This window comes from Triturus cristatus, chromosome 4_2 (assembly GCF_964204655.1).
Source record: "Triturus cristatus chromosome 4_2, aTriCri1.1, whole genome shotgun sequence".
Taxonomy (NCBI): Eukaryota; Metazoa; Chordata; class Amphibia; order Caudata; family Salamandridae; genus Triturus; species Triturus cristatus.
This window is the reverse complement of record NC_140586.1, coordinates 651,062,342-651,078,011: the sequence shown is the minus strand read 5'-3', so window position 1 is coordinate 651,078,011 and position 15,670 is coordinate 651,062,342. Positions and strand designations below refer to the sequence as shown.

The 15,670-nt window shown below is 43.7% G+C and overlaps 1 protein-coding gene across 1 annotated transcript in view; it reads left to right on the top strand.

Moving 5' to 3' along the window:
• CACHD1 (cache domain containing 1) overlaps positions 1-15,670 on the top strand; it is a 355,333-nt gene that overhangs the window by 238,778 nt on the left and 100,885 nt on the right. The window contains exons 6-7 of the mRNA XM_085602381.1: positions 8,322-8,466; positions 9,570-9,786. Coding sequence (XP_085458507.1) covers positions 8,322-8,466; positions 9,570-9,786 — 362 coding nt within the window. The remainder of the gene's footprint in view (positions 1-8,321; positions 8,467-9,569; positions 9,787-15,670) is intronic.

The following is a 15,670-nucleotide window of genomic DNA, read 5'->3' as shown; positions in this document are numbered from 1 at the left end:
CTGATGACGAGAAATATGAGCAAATAACAGGTGTGACTGTGCTTAAACTTTTACTTTACAGTTGCCAGTGTATTTTTGTTTAAATTTGTTTTTATTTATTAGTGTTTTGTAGGGTCTGTATAAAAGGACAGGCTTACTTATCATTGTATTTATATAGCGCTTACTATCCCTGACGAGGCGTTGACTAGCTTTTCGGCAAGTATCACGCTACTCTGGAACCCACTGGATTAGTGGTGGATTAGTGTAGAGAAATAGAAGTTGTTACTTTGAGTGGTGGACATGAGTCTGTTCGTTTGATTGAATACGATAAAGGAGGGAAGAGTCTAGATAGTGTTATTTGGGAGTTTATATTAGTCAGATGAGGTTTAGGATGAGTCAAAGGAGGGATAGAGGAAGGAAGAGTCTTGAAAGGGTTATTTGGGAGACCATAGTAGTAACTTGAGGTTTGTGATGAGTCAGAGGAAGGACACAGGAGGAAGAGTCTAGAAAGTGTTATTTGGGAGATCATAGTATGAAAATTAGGTTTGGGGTGAGTCAAGGAGGGAAAGGGGAGATCAGAGTCTAGAAAGGGTTATATGGGAGATCTTAGTAGCAGAATGTGGTTTGGGATACGTCAGAGTGGAGGTAGAGGATATACTGAGGGAGGTATAGGATGAGACAGAGTAGTGCATTGGAGGGAGTTGAAGGCTCTCTCCTTTTTTTCTTTCACTTTTTCTTTCTTCTTTCTTTTTTCTTTCTCTTTCTTTCTCTTTCTTTTTTCTTTTTTCTGCCTGCCTTTTCTGACGGCCTTTTCCTTTTTTTCTGTCTTTTTTTCTACAATAGGAGTAAAGTAATAAATATATAGATATATAACTGTATAGAAATAGTATACATGTATAAGGAAAATAATAAAGACATATTAATTAATGAAGTACATTTTCCTCATGCCACTCGTGTAAATTAAATTAAAAGGCCAACAAAATATAATGCTTGAATTGAAACAAAGTAGCAATGGAGTGTGTGCGCAGTTGTTCAGCTGCTAGTTCTTCGCACAGCTTTGCACACGGTCATGACGCCTTGGTTAAATAGCCATTAACACATCAATTCCTGTTTGCGAATAGATATAGAAGAGGATATGTCAAATTCCAAAGCTTCATACACATTTACAAAGATCAGCTAAACTGCTTGCTCTGGCTGCCTCCATGAACAAGAACAGGAAGGTAGGAGGGAACACAGGTAAAATTCAAATGCAAACAAAGAATCATAGCTTACCTGACTGCAGATAATTGCTCTCCAACTCTGAAATGCTAAGCCAATTGTATGTGACAGGCTGCAACAAAACCTTCCTTAAACTCTTTAAAATTAACCCTGGCAAAGTTTGCCTGTCTTTGTTTAATACAAGGTTGATTAATCTCCTATGGGCTTGTGAGGTTAGGCTGTAGGTGACACAGGAGCATAACTGTTTTGTCCGCAGGCTGGGCTATCGAGAAGAGGCAGGTTTGGGGGTTTCAACCAGAGGTTGTGTTGACTTCACTTGTCCTGAGCTTGCGAATGTGGAAATCCCAAACCTTTTGATGCTAACATTTCTGGAGATCTTCCAGCCCGTCTATTAAAGCTGAATCTGCTGAGCTTCATGAGGACGAATTTGGTTGATTGACACGTGGTGTTCAACTTGTCTAAATCAAATTTGCTAATTTTAAAGAAAAGTAGAGGAGTTTGTTCTAGCCCCGCAGTGAAACATATATGTACATTAACTTGCTAACTTTCTCCTCTTGAGAGCGTCTGATGAAGCTGCTTACAGCAATGCCTTTTGCTGGACACTTTGATTTGAAATTAGATTCAAAAGCTCTACTGAAGACCAGTTTCTCGTTGCTGGCCTTTTGTTGCGCCATGTACAACTAAACAGTCTGTGTGTTATGTATGAGCTCCCTGAAGATGCTTAGATCAGATTGGTGACTTCAGTGGAGAGTCAAAAATTCTTCATGTTGCTCGTATCGACAAGACGATAACCCAGCGTATAGGCTTGAAAAATGGCTACTCCCAGGAGGGACATATCACTGAGCTCTCTACTCCAGACCACAGAAATATTCCCTGACGTGTCCAACCAAGCACTCCGTATGGGTCTGGCACACGGCCACCAAAAGCCTGGGGTGGGATAAAAAACTTACACAAGCCACCCCACTATGGGAAACGAAGCAGCTGGGCACACTAGGCAACACGAAGGGGTTTGACAAATGGGACACTACTGGGATCTCAAAAATTGGGGACCTATGGGACAAGGGAGAGGTGGTCACCTTCGCTGCTCTACAACAGAGACATGAGCTTGCTAACTCGGAGCATTTCCGCTCCTTACAAGTCAGACACGCATTACTGTCAAACATACACTGAGGCACCACTTTGCCAGACGCTTCGCCACTAGAGGACCGGTTGTTGGATGGGTACATGCCCGACAACGCTATATCCCTGACCTATAAAAAGCTGATCAATAACTCTCCAAACCCTCTAACGACACTTAGGCAGCACTGGGAGAGGGATGGGCTAAACATAGATGACAAAGAATGGCAAGAGGCAGTCGCATTCCCAAGAGAGGTGGCGATCTCATCCTGGTTCCGTCTGTGCAGCTGAAAATCCTCCATAGAATCCGTCACAGCACCTACCCTAGTCAAAATGGGGAAAGTAGAGGACGGCAACTGTAGACGGAGATGTGGACAGCTGGGCTCCTTTATGCATATAATATGGGAATGTGAGTACATCCAATCCTACTGGTTGAAAATACATGAACAGGGTGTTGTGGATGGCCTTGAGACCAGAGGCCAAGCGATGCCTATTGAACATATGGAAACCAACCAATCTCAGCAGCAAAGACAAAATATAGGTCACACGGGGTTTAATGGTGGCCAAATGGAATATTGCACAACTGTGGGGGGCGGGAGACCCGCCCAAGGTAGCATCTTGGAAGGCAGACATGGGCTGGTGCATGTTCCGTGAGAAAACGGTGTATGTCTCCCGGGGGTGCCCCAGAAAGTGGTCTTCCATCTGGAATAGATACAGAGGAGGTATCTGTGTTCCTCCCACTGTCCTAGAGACAGAATACCTGGCTCTCCCATAGTTATTGTTAATTACTACGTTTTACCTATGTACTCTGTAATCATGATGGCATGTGATAATGGTTTCTGCCTCAGCTACTGTAACTTGTAAAGTCGACCTAAGTTTTGTTGAATAAAAAGATTTACAAAAAAAAAGTCTTCGTTTAGAAATGGATGAAACTTATCTAGTTACCTTACATTTTTGTACACTGATGTATCTGTGTGCCTTATAACATGTATGACATAATGCCTGATATGTAACTCAGAAGGGAAATTGAAAGGAATTCGTTTTCTTTTTTTGAGGTACGAGGTTCATGAAAATTGATCACACAGCAGTTTAAATGTTGAGTGAGCAAGCAGGATAGTGTTTCGTGAACCTCTGTTACTTGCCTTTGCACAGAAATAATGTAAAAGTGCATGGTGTATCACTAACACGTATTTTGTACCTAATATCCCCATACAGGTGTGATAATTGATCTACAGCTCAGTTTATTGTAGATTTCAGGCCATGCTGGGTCCAAGCCATGTGTGTTCATGTCGGGGATGACCCTTGCCTTTGAAGTTTGCCTTTTTATGGACCGCAGTCATTAGGTGATCTTGCTACCTGGATTCAGATTGCATATTAAGCAAGACATGATGAAGGCTTGACGTTTTGAGGTTACACAAATGTAATTTTAAATTTAGATTCACTGACCCACTAAAAAGATTCTGGCCCATTCATTTTCAGAATTCTCCACTAAAACCTTATATGAACATTTTGCTAACGGATAGTCACTGCAGCCAACCCGTATAATTGTAATAAGCACCAGGAAGCTTCTTCTGAAGCCGCAGCTGAGCTTTATAAATATAATTTCATTCCTTCTCTCATCTACAATCGGCAATTGATCACAACACTGTTTTGCAGCATGAATCTTCTCCTGATTCACATGCTGTGCATTATTCCTCCATCTAGTGGTTGGGTCTGATTGGTGCATGTGTTGCACAATATGGAATTCCTGCTGGAAAAAAACAGTAAGGCCAGCTTCCTACAGGATTACAGATCCTATTTCGGGCATGGGACACTGGGAAGCCAGGTGAGAAATAGCTGACTGTATGTTTGGGGACAGAGGGTCAGCAATTTATCCTTAAGGCGTTTGGAAGTCTCTACCCATAGAGTAGACTTCATGCATCGTACCTAGTATTTTGAGCATGACGTATCTGGTCATAAGGAGCGGTGCAGCTTTTGTAGATGCAGGGTGATATCCACCTACGAAAAGCTGCACAGCGGGCTGGCAGCCACCTTCTGGGGCCTCTGCCGTCCCCGATAAGGTAAACGTGCACAGCCAAGCATAGAGGTCTCCAGGGTTACCACAGTGGTAACCTGGGAGATCTGGTTAGCCAGTGAGAAGAGGCGCAGTTTGTTTGAGAATGATTAACTGGTAAGGTCAGAAGCACGCCCCGGAACCCACTACAGAAAACAAGACGTCATCTCAATCTAACTTGTAACCACTGGGCCAAGGCCTTCATTACTTTTTTTTTCCTTGGCTGTCTGCCAGTGCTGTAAATTTAGTCATCTAGCGGCATTGGCCTCCATGGCAAGCAGCTAGAATAATTCGACAACCATTCACATCGGTTAGTTATTTAAAATAAAGTCTATTGGTGGCAGCTCATGGGATCCTTTGCAGACATTCTCTTCATTGATGGAATGTCAACCAGTAAACCCAGCACAGATAAATGGCAGTAACTCAGTGCTGGGTCAGGGTATTCCATTTCTAAACAAGGAAACAATTTTTTTTTTGCTTTTGAACCGCGCAACCAGACATTCCTTAAATTCGTTCTAGAATCTGACTCCTGATCCTGAAGTCAAAGCTGTCCAAGAGTTGTCATACCCATTAACATATCATTTAGAGAGTCTTTCATAGGCGTGTGTTAATGTCAAATGTAAATATTTGAGAAACACAAGGTTTCTCTTCGAATTTTAATGAGTACAGATAGAGTTTCAACCTCTACTCACAAACTTTGCTCCGCATATGCCTCCTTTGAATTACATTCCAATACATTAATGCTAAAATCTGCCTTGGCAAGAGAACTCGTCTCATGAGAAACCACATCTTCTGTGGCAATTCATTTCTTTTTACCCAGCTGCTACAGTAGACTTTGCAGTGTCTGCTTATCGTGTTCAAGTAAAGCCCGCTTCTATGTAAACCTTTTTGTGCTGCAGCCATCCAAAACACACTCCTGATAATAGGTTGCGCCAAAACTATTTACTTATTTTCTCCATCTTTAAAATGACTTGGTGTCTTAAAATTCATTCAAAGGATCTCTGTTGTTTTTAATTCACAATGCAGTTCAGAATACAGTTGATAAACCTCAACTTTAAGGTTTTTTGTATCTGTGTCCACTTTTGCATGCACACATATACGTGGGTTTGTGTGCATTTGAACATACTTGGAAAGGGAAAACTGCTCAACTCACTTGCCAATTCCAGATCAAATCGGCATTAGAGAGCGGTCAAAACATCCCCTACGCGCCAACACTGGGGCTGCTAGACTGTACCTAAACATAGGAACCGAGTCTTGGCTTAATGTACTAAAATTCCTAAATAGGCATACATTTCTTCATGTCTTTCCATTCGTTTCTCTCTGATCTCACTTTCACAGTCCCCAGGTAAATCTTAGAGTAGAAGTGTGTGATACATTTCACACATTTACTAGGTGTAGATCTTGACCTGTTCTTAAGAATTTTCCCAATGTATAATGTCTGGGTACAGGGACACAGCTTAAGAGATTCCCCAATGTATGGATTTTAATGTACTTATGAAGAGATCTAAAACCGAGACCTGTGTAAAAAACACACCTATTATTCTGGGTGATTCCTGCTTACCGTTAATATTGGAGCCCTTCAGCCTTACTCATGATCGACTATGGGATTCTTTTATCCGTGTTTTTGACGAGCATGGTATGCAAAGGAAGGACCCAGTAATGGCGCCATTCTTTTCTTTCTAAAAGATCCCAATCTGTCCAAATTGAATACTTTGATATTTGTGGCTTTATAATCATTTGTCGTCTCACCCATGTTGTTTTACTACTTAATTGCAGTATTTTGGGCTACAGGTATATTCATTAGTAAGTGAATAGACTGCACTTTTTCAGTGGCTCTCCTCCCACAATCACGTTGTCCTACAATCAAATCGTACAAAAATCCGACATTTATTCTTTTTATTTATTGCCTGAATTACTTATATTGGACTCAACTGCTCTAGCCATCAACATACAAAACAATGTTTTGTGTTAACTGCCCTTAGATCTCAGTGGAATATAATCACCCACACCAAAAATCTAGGGTTCACTCCGCACTCTAAACTCTCCGTAAATAACCGTACCGCTAATGTTGCCAAAACAATGACATTCCCATTGCACCTTATCAAGAAAGTCATCCTTTTTGATCCCAGTCTTCGGAATAAATGGACACTTGTTCAAAATATCTCATTGCAGATGGAGGGATATGCACTAGTCATCTTCGTTCAATCCTATCTCCTCTGTCAGCCACGCTTTGTTTGACCGCTCCACTGTTATTGCACGTGAGATAAATAGATCATATCACTCACATGCCTTATGTTCTTCTCTGGTTGCTTCTTGGTGCTCACCTCAAAATACAAATGTGCTTTATCTGTACAACTGCCCTTTTCAGGTAACCAATCTAATGAGTCAAGACACAGCATCTCCCGGGAGACAGAAAATAACCAAAGGCTCATTCTGCGTCAGTGTCCCAAAGGTGCCAATGTCAAACACATTATAGCAGGTTTTTTCCTTCTCTGATTTAATTAGAAAAGGTGGCTAAGGAGCTATTGATCTTAATGGAGTGCAAGGAGATCAAAGCTGCAGTGAAATAGATTACGATGCAGCATCCAATGAACAATGTAGGAGCCAATTTTCTCTTTCTGTGATCAGAACTGAACCACCTTCCAAGTGCTAATACAATCTCCAACCAGCTTCTTTCTGCCCCTCCTGAAAACTTCCCCACCCGCCACGCTTGTTTGCAACCTGCATCTTCCCCCAAATACAGCAGCAACATTGTAAAGTGAATTCAGCTCCGTAAGGGGGGGGGGGGGGGGGGCGGGAAGGGGGGAGGGTGGGTGTGTATTTATTGGGATTTGTATCGAGCGGTTAATCACCCATGAGGGTCTCTAGCTGCTGTTCCTAGACACAAGGGAGAATAAGTGGTTTCCTCAGAATCACAGGATGTTGAGCCGACGCAGAGACTCGAACCAGGATCCCCAGCTCCAAAGTTAACAAGTCTGGCCTTTACGCCACACCCCCTCCCCTTACATCCACACTCTGGGCTGGCAAATGGTAACCGATTCCAGCAATCGGTGCCATACTAGGGACATAAAGGTGTTTTTTGCAGGGTGAATCTTTTCTGGATTTGAAGGCATAAAGGTGGTTATCTTGGTGGCTTACATGAGCGTGTGGCTTTTCTAACTTTGAAGACTGCTGTGAACCCGTGTTTGCTATAATGTTCTGGTTTAGGACATATATGACTATTGCACAAATGTTTCTGCAGATAGTTCTTTGTTTGAGGAATGTGGCATAGTGGTTAATTATGCCGCTTTAGAAACAACAGATCTGTGGTTTTGTACCGACTTTATCTTTTGTTTACAAAAAAATAATTCCTAGACTTTCCCAAAAATAGAAATGAGGAAATACAATTTGATTAGCATGCTGTGAAATTATGATTATACAAGGCACAGAGCAAAATGATTTTGTCATTGCATTCTGGAGGCCTGCATAAGCCAGGACGCCTTGCACGTAAGATGGCGGTAATGGCACAAGTAGACATTTCCATAAACAAAGATGCTGACGTTCACTTTGAGCAGCGGGTCTCTTTGGCTCACTGTCTTTTGTGTACTCAAAAGGAGGATGCACTTCCTTTTAATTTTAATTAAGTTTCCTGGAACCTGCAATCTTTGAAGGTTATTTAACATTGTCTGTGTGTAAAACTGGCATCGATGGTGAAAGAAGCCGTCCTTGGAATCCTTTCGAATGTGCCCGGATATAGATTTAAAAAAAGTAAATACAGCACCCGCAAAGCAGTTACCGTAAACTTCAAGGACATATTGTACATTTGTCATGTCTTGTTTCAGCCTGTTTATTCTTGTAAAAACAATTGTTAATTTTGTGTAGGATAAAAATAAAAAATGTAATACCTTTTACTTTATAGCTTTCCCAGAAACCTTGCAGTGGGGATTTAATCAATTCATTTTCTGGTTGATTTTAGGCCGGTCTATGTTTCTACTGTCCGACCACAGTCCAAGCATATTGTGGTCCTTTTGGACCATGGCGCGTCCGTCACCGAGACCCAGCTTCAGATCGCCAAAGATGCCGCCCAGGTCATTCTCAGCGCCATCGATGAGCACGATAAGGTGAGATCCTGGCCAGTGCCACACGTCCTATTTCAAGATTGAGTATATCATTTCAACCTTGAACTTTTTGCATTTACACGTTTTCTTGCAGTAAACCTGGTTCTTGTAGTTTAAAGTGCTTCATGGTCTGTTTTTTCTACAATTTAATATTAATTGTATATATTCAGCTATTTTTCCAATTTTTAAAAATCATTGATATTTGTGTTTGGCTTTGCCTCGCGCTGTCTCATTCAATGCAGGAACAGGATTGGGATTTAAGAGGCAGTGGTGGGTGATGTGAGGTTTCTACTGCAATCCTGAGAAGTGGCTTCTATTTTGATATCTACACTGCAACTTTATACCGGCAGGTTATGACTGTGTGTCATTGCCCATTTGTCAAAAGTTCCAGGAATCAGAATTGGCTTAAACCTAGAAGTCAGGCCTCCAGAATCAGATAATTGGCTGGCATACATTTTGTATTTTTTATTTATTTTACCTGCAAATGAAATAAAAAGTCAAAATATATTTTTTTGTAAAAAAGGTATAGCTAAATGTGTGTCCCTGTAGCCCAGACACGCCAGCCCAGGCACTGTAGCACCCTCCTTTTCTGGCTCCTGGGCATACACGATCAGGCGAAATGCAGTCACTCCGAGTGCATGTCTGCAACTGGATTAAGTGTGCTGACCCAATGCTCCATGCTGTATGAAACCAAAATGTGACTTTAGTACAAAACAATGCACAAAGAGAGCTTACTGAAATTCCCTGAATTTATGTATCCACTTTTACTGATTTTTTTTTTTTCTCCATAAAGTGATTCTGAGGATCGCCCAGCAAAGAGAAGCAACTAGAGTTTACATCCAGTGCTCATTTATGAATTTTCAGATATTGTTGGCATGCTAAGATACTTTCCTAGAAACCCCTGTTGGTTATTAGGTCTGTCAGCGCCGGGAAGCCCGATTTGGGTATTTGTTTGCGCTTTATAAAACCTAATAATAATAATAATTTTTTTATGTACTATGATACCACGATTCCCAGTCTGTAAATACAGCTCAGGCCTGCCCTTCAATACACTGTAGTCTAGCTCGGTGGTGTGTAAATATTTTAGTTGATGTCTCTTGTCTTAGATTTCGGTGATCAGCGTGGCAGATGCGGCAAGAACCTGCTCCCTGGATCAGTGTTACAAGGCCTTCCTCTCGCCTGCCACCAGCGAGACCAAGAGGAAGATGTCTACGTTTTTAGTCAGCATTAAGTCGTCCGACAGCCCGACCCAGCATGCCCTGGGGTTTCAAAAGGCCTTCCAGTTGATGCGAAACACGAACAATGGCACAAAACAACACCCAAGTAAGTTTTTAATATTAAAAAGGATGTTTTTAAACATTTATCGATAAAGTAACATTAAAATTGAAACGGCCTCCCGAGTGACCTGGTGTGAAGGAGGGTGCACACTCGTGTGTGGAATGGATGCTGGGGACAGGATGGATGAAGGTTGGTGCTGCCTGTTGGATTTCCGACTCTCAGAACAACTGCTGGCTGGCTTCCATTTGACCTTTTTTTAAGCCTCCAGGATCTCCGCCCGTTTTATACTGAGCTCTTTCCAGGGACTCCTGCCAGGGGTTGCTGGTGGTGAGGGTGGTTTTGCCTCACCCTCAGTTAAACTGTCAGGGCTGTGGCACAGTGCTGACAGGTCAGGGAAGGCTGAGCAACAAGTGTCTGTGGTCTTGAGGCTCCGCCGCAGAGGAACATTGACAGTCAGTATCGCTTCCTGTTACGGCAGTAAAATACCAGAAAGAACACCATACCAACACTTAACCCCTCAGGGACTTTATTTGGAGACTTTGCACCTGAAGGGACGAATAATAGTATTTCCTGTGGTGAGTGAAAGCTTTGGGGTTCAGAAATGTGTGGCTTTTTTCAGTCTGCCAAAGTGTAAATCAATACTTGAAAAACTTATACTGTGCAGAGGAATGCTGTTCATTAATAATGTTTATTGGGAACAGATTCTTTTCTTTAGACCCTTAAGTTATGTTAGATGGCAGCTAACGAAACAAGCATTTGCAATGCAATAGGTCTCGCATTTACGTTAGTTTGAGCTATTGGCGTTGTAAATGAAAATGCCTTTTATTTATGTTTTGGTTTTTAAAACATAAATAAAATGTATTGTCATTTACAATGCCATCAGCTTAAACTTGCGTAAATGTGAGACCTATTGTATTGCAAATGCTTGTTCTTCTACCAATTGCCTTTTACTTTGACTGACGTGTGTTGATGTTCTAACGTTTTTAAATAAAATATGTATTTTTCTTTGGCTGATTGGAATTTCAGTTAACGTTCATGAGCTAGTATTAAAAAGTAATTCAGAATTAGATTATTTTCAGATTTATTGCATAACTTTGTTGTATTTTCTTTTTCTTCCGGAATTTATCAACTCTAACTTGGCCACTACATGCACAGGATGCTAGCTCTTGACAATTGAGGATTTTCTGCCTGTCCTTCTGTTTCCAGTGCAGTGCCTTGTTATGACGGAAGTACGAATCAGTGGGGAGAAACGTGCTCTAACAGCTGGAGCTCTTTAGTCACCTGAGGGAGAGTCGAGGAAGCGCTGGGGTTCTCTAGGGTTATGGTGCACCACATCGCTAGGCTTCTTGGGGCTTTGTTAAGTGCCGGAAGGACATAGGTGTCGGGGAGCTTATTTACTAGCATCAAATGTGTGGGAAGATCGTAGCAGTGGAATTGCCAGTCCCTGGCCGGACAGAGTAGTTTGCGCAGCTGTGAGACTGTGGGCAGCGAGTGCCGTGAGTGGAGCATGCACCCTTTAAAAGCTGGGAAGGGGACAGCGAGGAGTGGGTTTGTCATGTGACGGTCAACATGTATGTGTAAGGTGGCTACGGTGGAATCTTGCTATCTCTGAGCTCTGCCTACAGATGTTGTTGGGCTCGCCTTGCTTCATGAAGCTCTGCAGCCTGTACAAAGTTAAGGGTATATTGAAGCTGGGTGTTGTGGGAGTATAGTTGGAGAGGTGTTGGCTTGTAGGGGCATCGCTGGAGAGGCGTAGGTATGACTTGGTGCTGGCACAGGAGGAAACATTAAGAGTGCTAGTGCAAAGTGGCAGATCGACACGTTCCTTGCTGTGCACCAAGAAAATAGTGCTCACTGACCATATAAAGCACACCGTTTAACACCACAAGTGAAAGGTCCAGTTCTTGTTGGAGGTTACAAATGGCGACAAGGCGGTATCAAGGAGGGACTAGTAAGCTTATTTACCAATGAAAAGCTATGATTTAGGAAGGACGGAAACAGGAGCCATGTGAAAAGATGGACGGGGAAATCCCAATAATCAAAAAACACAAACATGCAAACGCGGCCGGCTCCATCAGCCGAGGAGCTAAGGCCTTGTCAGGGGCATCGCTGTGCATCCTGCTTTCTGCACTTTTCATTGATCCCACGCTGCCGCCGAGCTGTCACTCGCTGTCACGCGGATCCCTCCAAAGCTGAGCCTCTCCCCCACCGCCGGAATAGTCAGGAGATATAAATGCGTCAAACCGCCAGAGAGGCCTACCGCGGCGTGATTAGTGTGCTCTGCGCGGAGACAGCCTTTGAGGAGAGTCGAGGGCTGAAGAGAGAGAGCGGGCCCTCCTCAGATGGGGAGAGAAGCAGCAGCACTGTCGTGCGGCCCAGAGCGCACTGCACTCACGTCCAGCAACACAGCTGTAAGCGCGCGCCACCATTGCCAGGCAGCACAGCTGTAAGCGGGCACCACTAACGCCAAGCAGCACAGCTGTAAGCGCGCTTGCGACTAACATTCAGCCACTTCCCTCAGAGAGCAAAGCGCCAGCATTCAGCCACTGAGACAGAAACTCACAGGACTAACATCCTTCTGCAGTGCCGAGAGCGCATAGCACTGAAATTCAGCCAAGAGCGCACAGCGTTAACATTTAGCCATAGAGCGCCGATCTCGAACATTCAGCTACAGACCCAGGAGCGCACAGCACGAGCATTCAGTCAAGAAGGCACAGCACTAAAATCAGCCACAGAGCTAGCACTACTGCGGTAGCCAAGATCCAGAGCACCAACGTTCAGTCCCCAGCCATAACATTAACATTCCGTCACAGAACCAAGAGCGCATAGCGACTACGCTCAGCCATACAGCATTAAGTGTACATACATCACTAACCCTCAGCAACGGAGTCAAGAGTAGGTAGCACTAACATTTATCTACGGGGCCAAGCGGGCAGAATGCTAACATTTAGTCACAGAAACTGGAGCGCATACCACTAACATGCAGCCGCAGAGCCACAAGCAATAAACGTTCGCCATTCCCGCTGTTTATTTTTGCATCGCGCATTCACTTTAAGTGAAAGCGCGATGCAAAAGTAAACATGCGGCGCCCTGTCTCCTTTTGGGACGGCCCACCCGGACTGGATTTCAAGGCTTGTTTATATAACAGCCTCATAAAGATAAGAAATCGCTTCACGACAGCCGTGAAGCAGGCAATTAGTCCGGATGGGCCGGACCAAAAGGCCAAAGGAAGGCAACCAAATGTCCTCATTTCCAATGGCAGGCCACCGTTTACCATAAACGGTGACACCAGCCAATGGAAATGAGGGGCGGAGCCTCAAGCCCTCTTATGAAAGTCCTCTCTTACAAAATCTCTCACGGAGGCGGAGCAGCGCTTTGCGCTGCAACGCCCACGCGAGGCCTAAAAATATCTTTGGAGAATGCACCAGTTGGCACCAATGCTGAATCTAATGTTTAACCTGCGCATGTACGCAGTTTTGTATAGAAGCCGAGCTTAAAATGCAAAAATATTATTGTGCATATCAGTCTAGTCACTGCACATTGCATTCTGCAATCAGTGATTGCTGGGGCGTTGGGCCTTTCCTTGTAGATTAGAGGACTGATGGTGTGAGAGTCGCGTGGTATGATGAGGCACCAGGTATGTAGTTAGCAGGTAGAGCGCTCTGGCCTCTCACACTGGTATTGTAGGGCAGTGCCACAGTCCACATTTTCCTGCCCGGTATAGGCCCAGTTCCTGACAAATGCTGGAAAGACTGACAACATGGGGAGGCAGCCCCGCGGCGTGGTGTTAATTGAAGCACGCACGTTGTGCTTTTTTCCTGGTATGTGTGTGATGCAGGTTCGAAATTGATGTTTGAGTCTATTCTGCTCTCTCTCTGCTGTATGGGATTCACCAGGCCTGTGGTGGGCTCGCCAGGTGTGTCAGAGAGTGGTTCACACATTCTTGCCTTCTCCCACCCCCACTCCGGACGGCTTCATTGAGCCTCTGGGGTTAATGAGTCCAGCAGTGCCAGACTGGGGTGCCTTTCCGGAAGAGCAGGGCCAATCCCATTCAGGGCTGCTATCTATTATGCAGCAAACCAGGGCATCTTGCAGCATAAGGAATGGGGGTTCCTTGTGTTCTGGTAAGCTGCAGCCAGACCCCAGAATGTGTGCTGGTTTCTCTTAGGCTGTAGTTCACTCACACTGAGGACCATAGTCTGCCCATCCGGCAACTGTCCATGTGAGGGATTAGGGAAAGCCCTCTTTGGGTTACAAGCAGGTGCGTCAGGAGATGCGCGGCTGAGCAATGAAGGTCACAGTTAGCTTGTCCCCGACTATTGTGCTGGGATGGCCTTTCTTATCTTTACTCATGTGTGGCTCATACATGTGAGGCGATGCTGTCTATGGATTGAGGTCAAGCTGTGACCGGGCATGAAAGTGTGAATGTGGAACACAACCGAGCCAAACGGAGATGAATTCACCTGAAATTAGTTACAAACATCCATATAATATACTTTAATGTGCTCCAAGTACACTTGTGGCACTTGATACAGAAAAAGAAAGTGGATGATAGCTCTATGAAGGTCAAAGCTGAGAATTAGATAGGGCTGAATTTACTAATAAGCGGATATCAGGCACCACACACTCTCCCACCCCACCGCCTCCCAACGCCTTTGCTCCTGTGTGGTAACTTCCTGGACTTTGGTGACACTCCCTTGAGGCACTGCTCGCCCACTCGTTATTGTACAGGCCTGCATCACTATGTAGTTAGGCTTTATACTATGCAAGTCCAATTATTCAGTTTCAATTTACATAAACAAGAAGAGAATCCATTGCCACAAAACTTCGAAAATTGTGCAGGCATAACAAATAAACTACCATTCTGTACATCTACTGCATTTAATAAGTAGTGTCCTTTTCCTTAAACCCTCTGATATTTTCTACTCCTAATATTGATTTACACATTATTATTATTATGTGTAATTATTTCCTCTTACAACTTTTGGACGCTTCAGCTCTTACTGTCGCCTAATTTTCTTTTATGTAAAGTTAACTCCTCTTGCTCTTGGGGTGTTACTCTCGGAATCCACCATCCCCACTGTGGGCAGCAGACCCATACATAGCAGTGTGTTTGTGTGCCGCACAGAGGGCTTCACCTACAGGGATGAACACCCTCCTCCATGGAAATACCTAAAATAACTCAAAGTATCATTTGGTCTTTAGGGCCATAATATCTGGATCCACTGAATACACTCCGGTAGGGTTTTTCCTCAGTACCAGTTTGAGTTCTATTTTATTATGTTGAAATCCCAAGTGAGTGTTCCTAATTCCATAATAATGTGTTGTTTCCCATACCCAAGTACGTGTCCCCTCCCCTTTGTTCTTCTTTTTCCTCACCCATCTCTCATAAACCTACTAAACGGCCTGATCTTGCTGTGGTGATCTCAACATATTCTTCAATATTTCCAAACAAAGAGGCATCTTAGGTAGATTGCAAATTTGCTTCTGTTCCTCGTTTTTAACCTGTTTTCCACAGTCCAGCTTCAAGTACTTTGAGATCTTTGAGTCCAAATTTAGGACTAAGGAACCAAACCACTGCCCCAAACACAATCGCGTGAAATGCGTTGCTTCTTGCTACCAACGAATGACACTTGCATGACTCCCCGTGATCATTTATCTCATAAAATAGCAGGTTCTCAATAATTTGTGTTGTCGTTAATGATTTCAGAGATGTCGATGCAATCAATATCCGTCTTGCCTGTTATGCCTAGTCTACTGTTCCGAATATCCGGGTTCTTTAAGACTTCATTTCCTCCGTGGCACCTCTTGTGATATCAGAGGTGAGTGATACGCGTTTGATAAAGTAGCAACTTGCCCTTCCTCCCAATCTTGCTTTTCTAGTGGTGCCAGGGAGGTCTCCAGTTAGTATGCATAATAAACAGCCGTG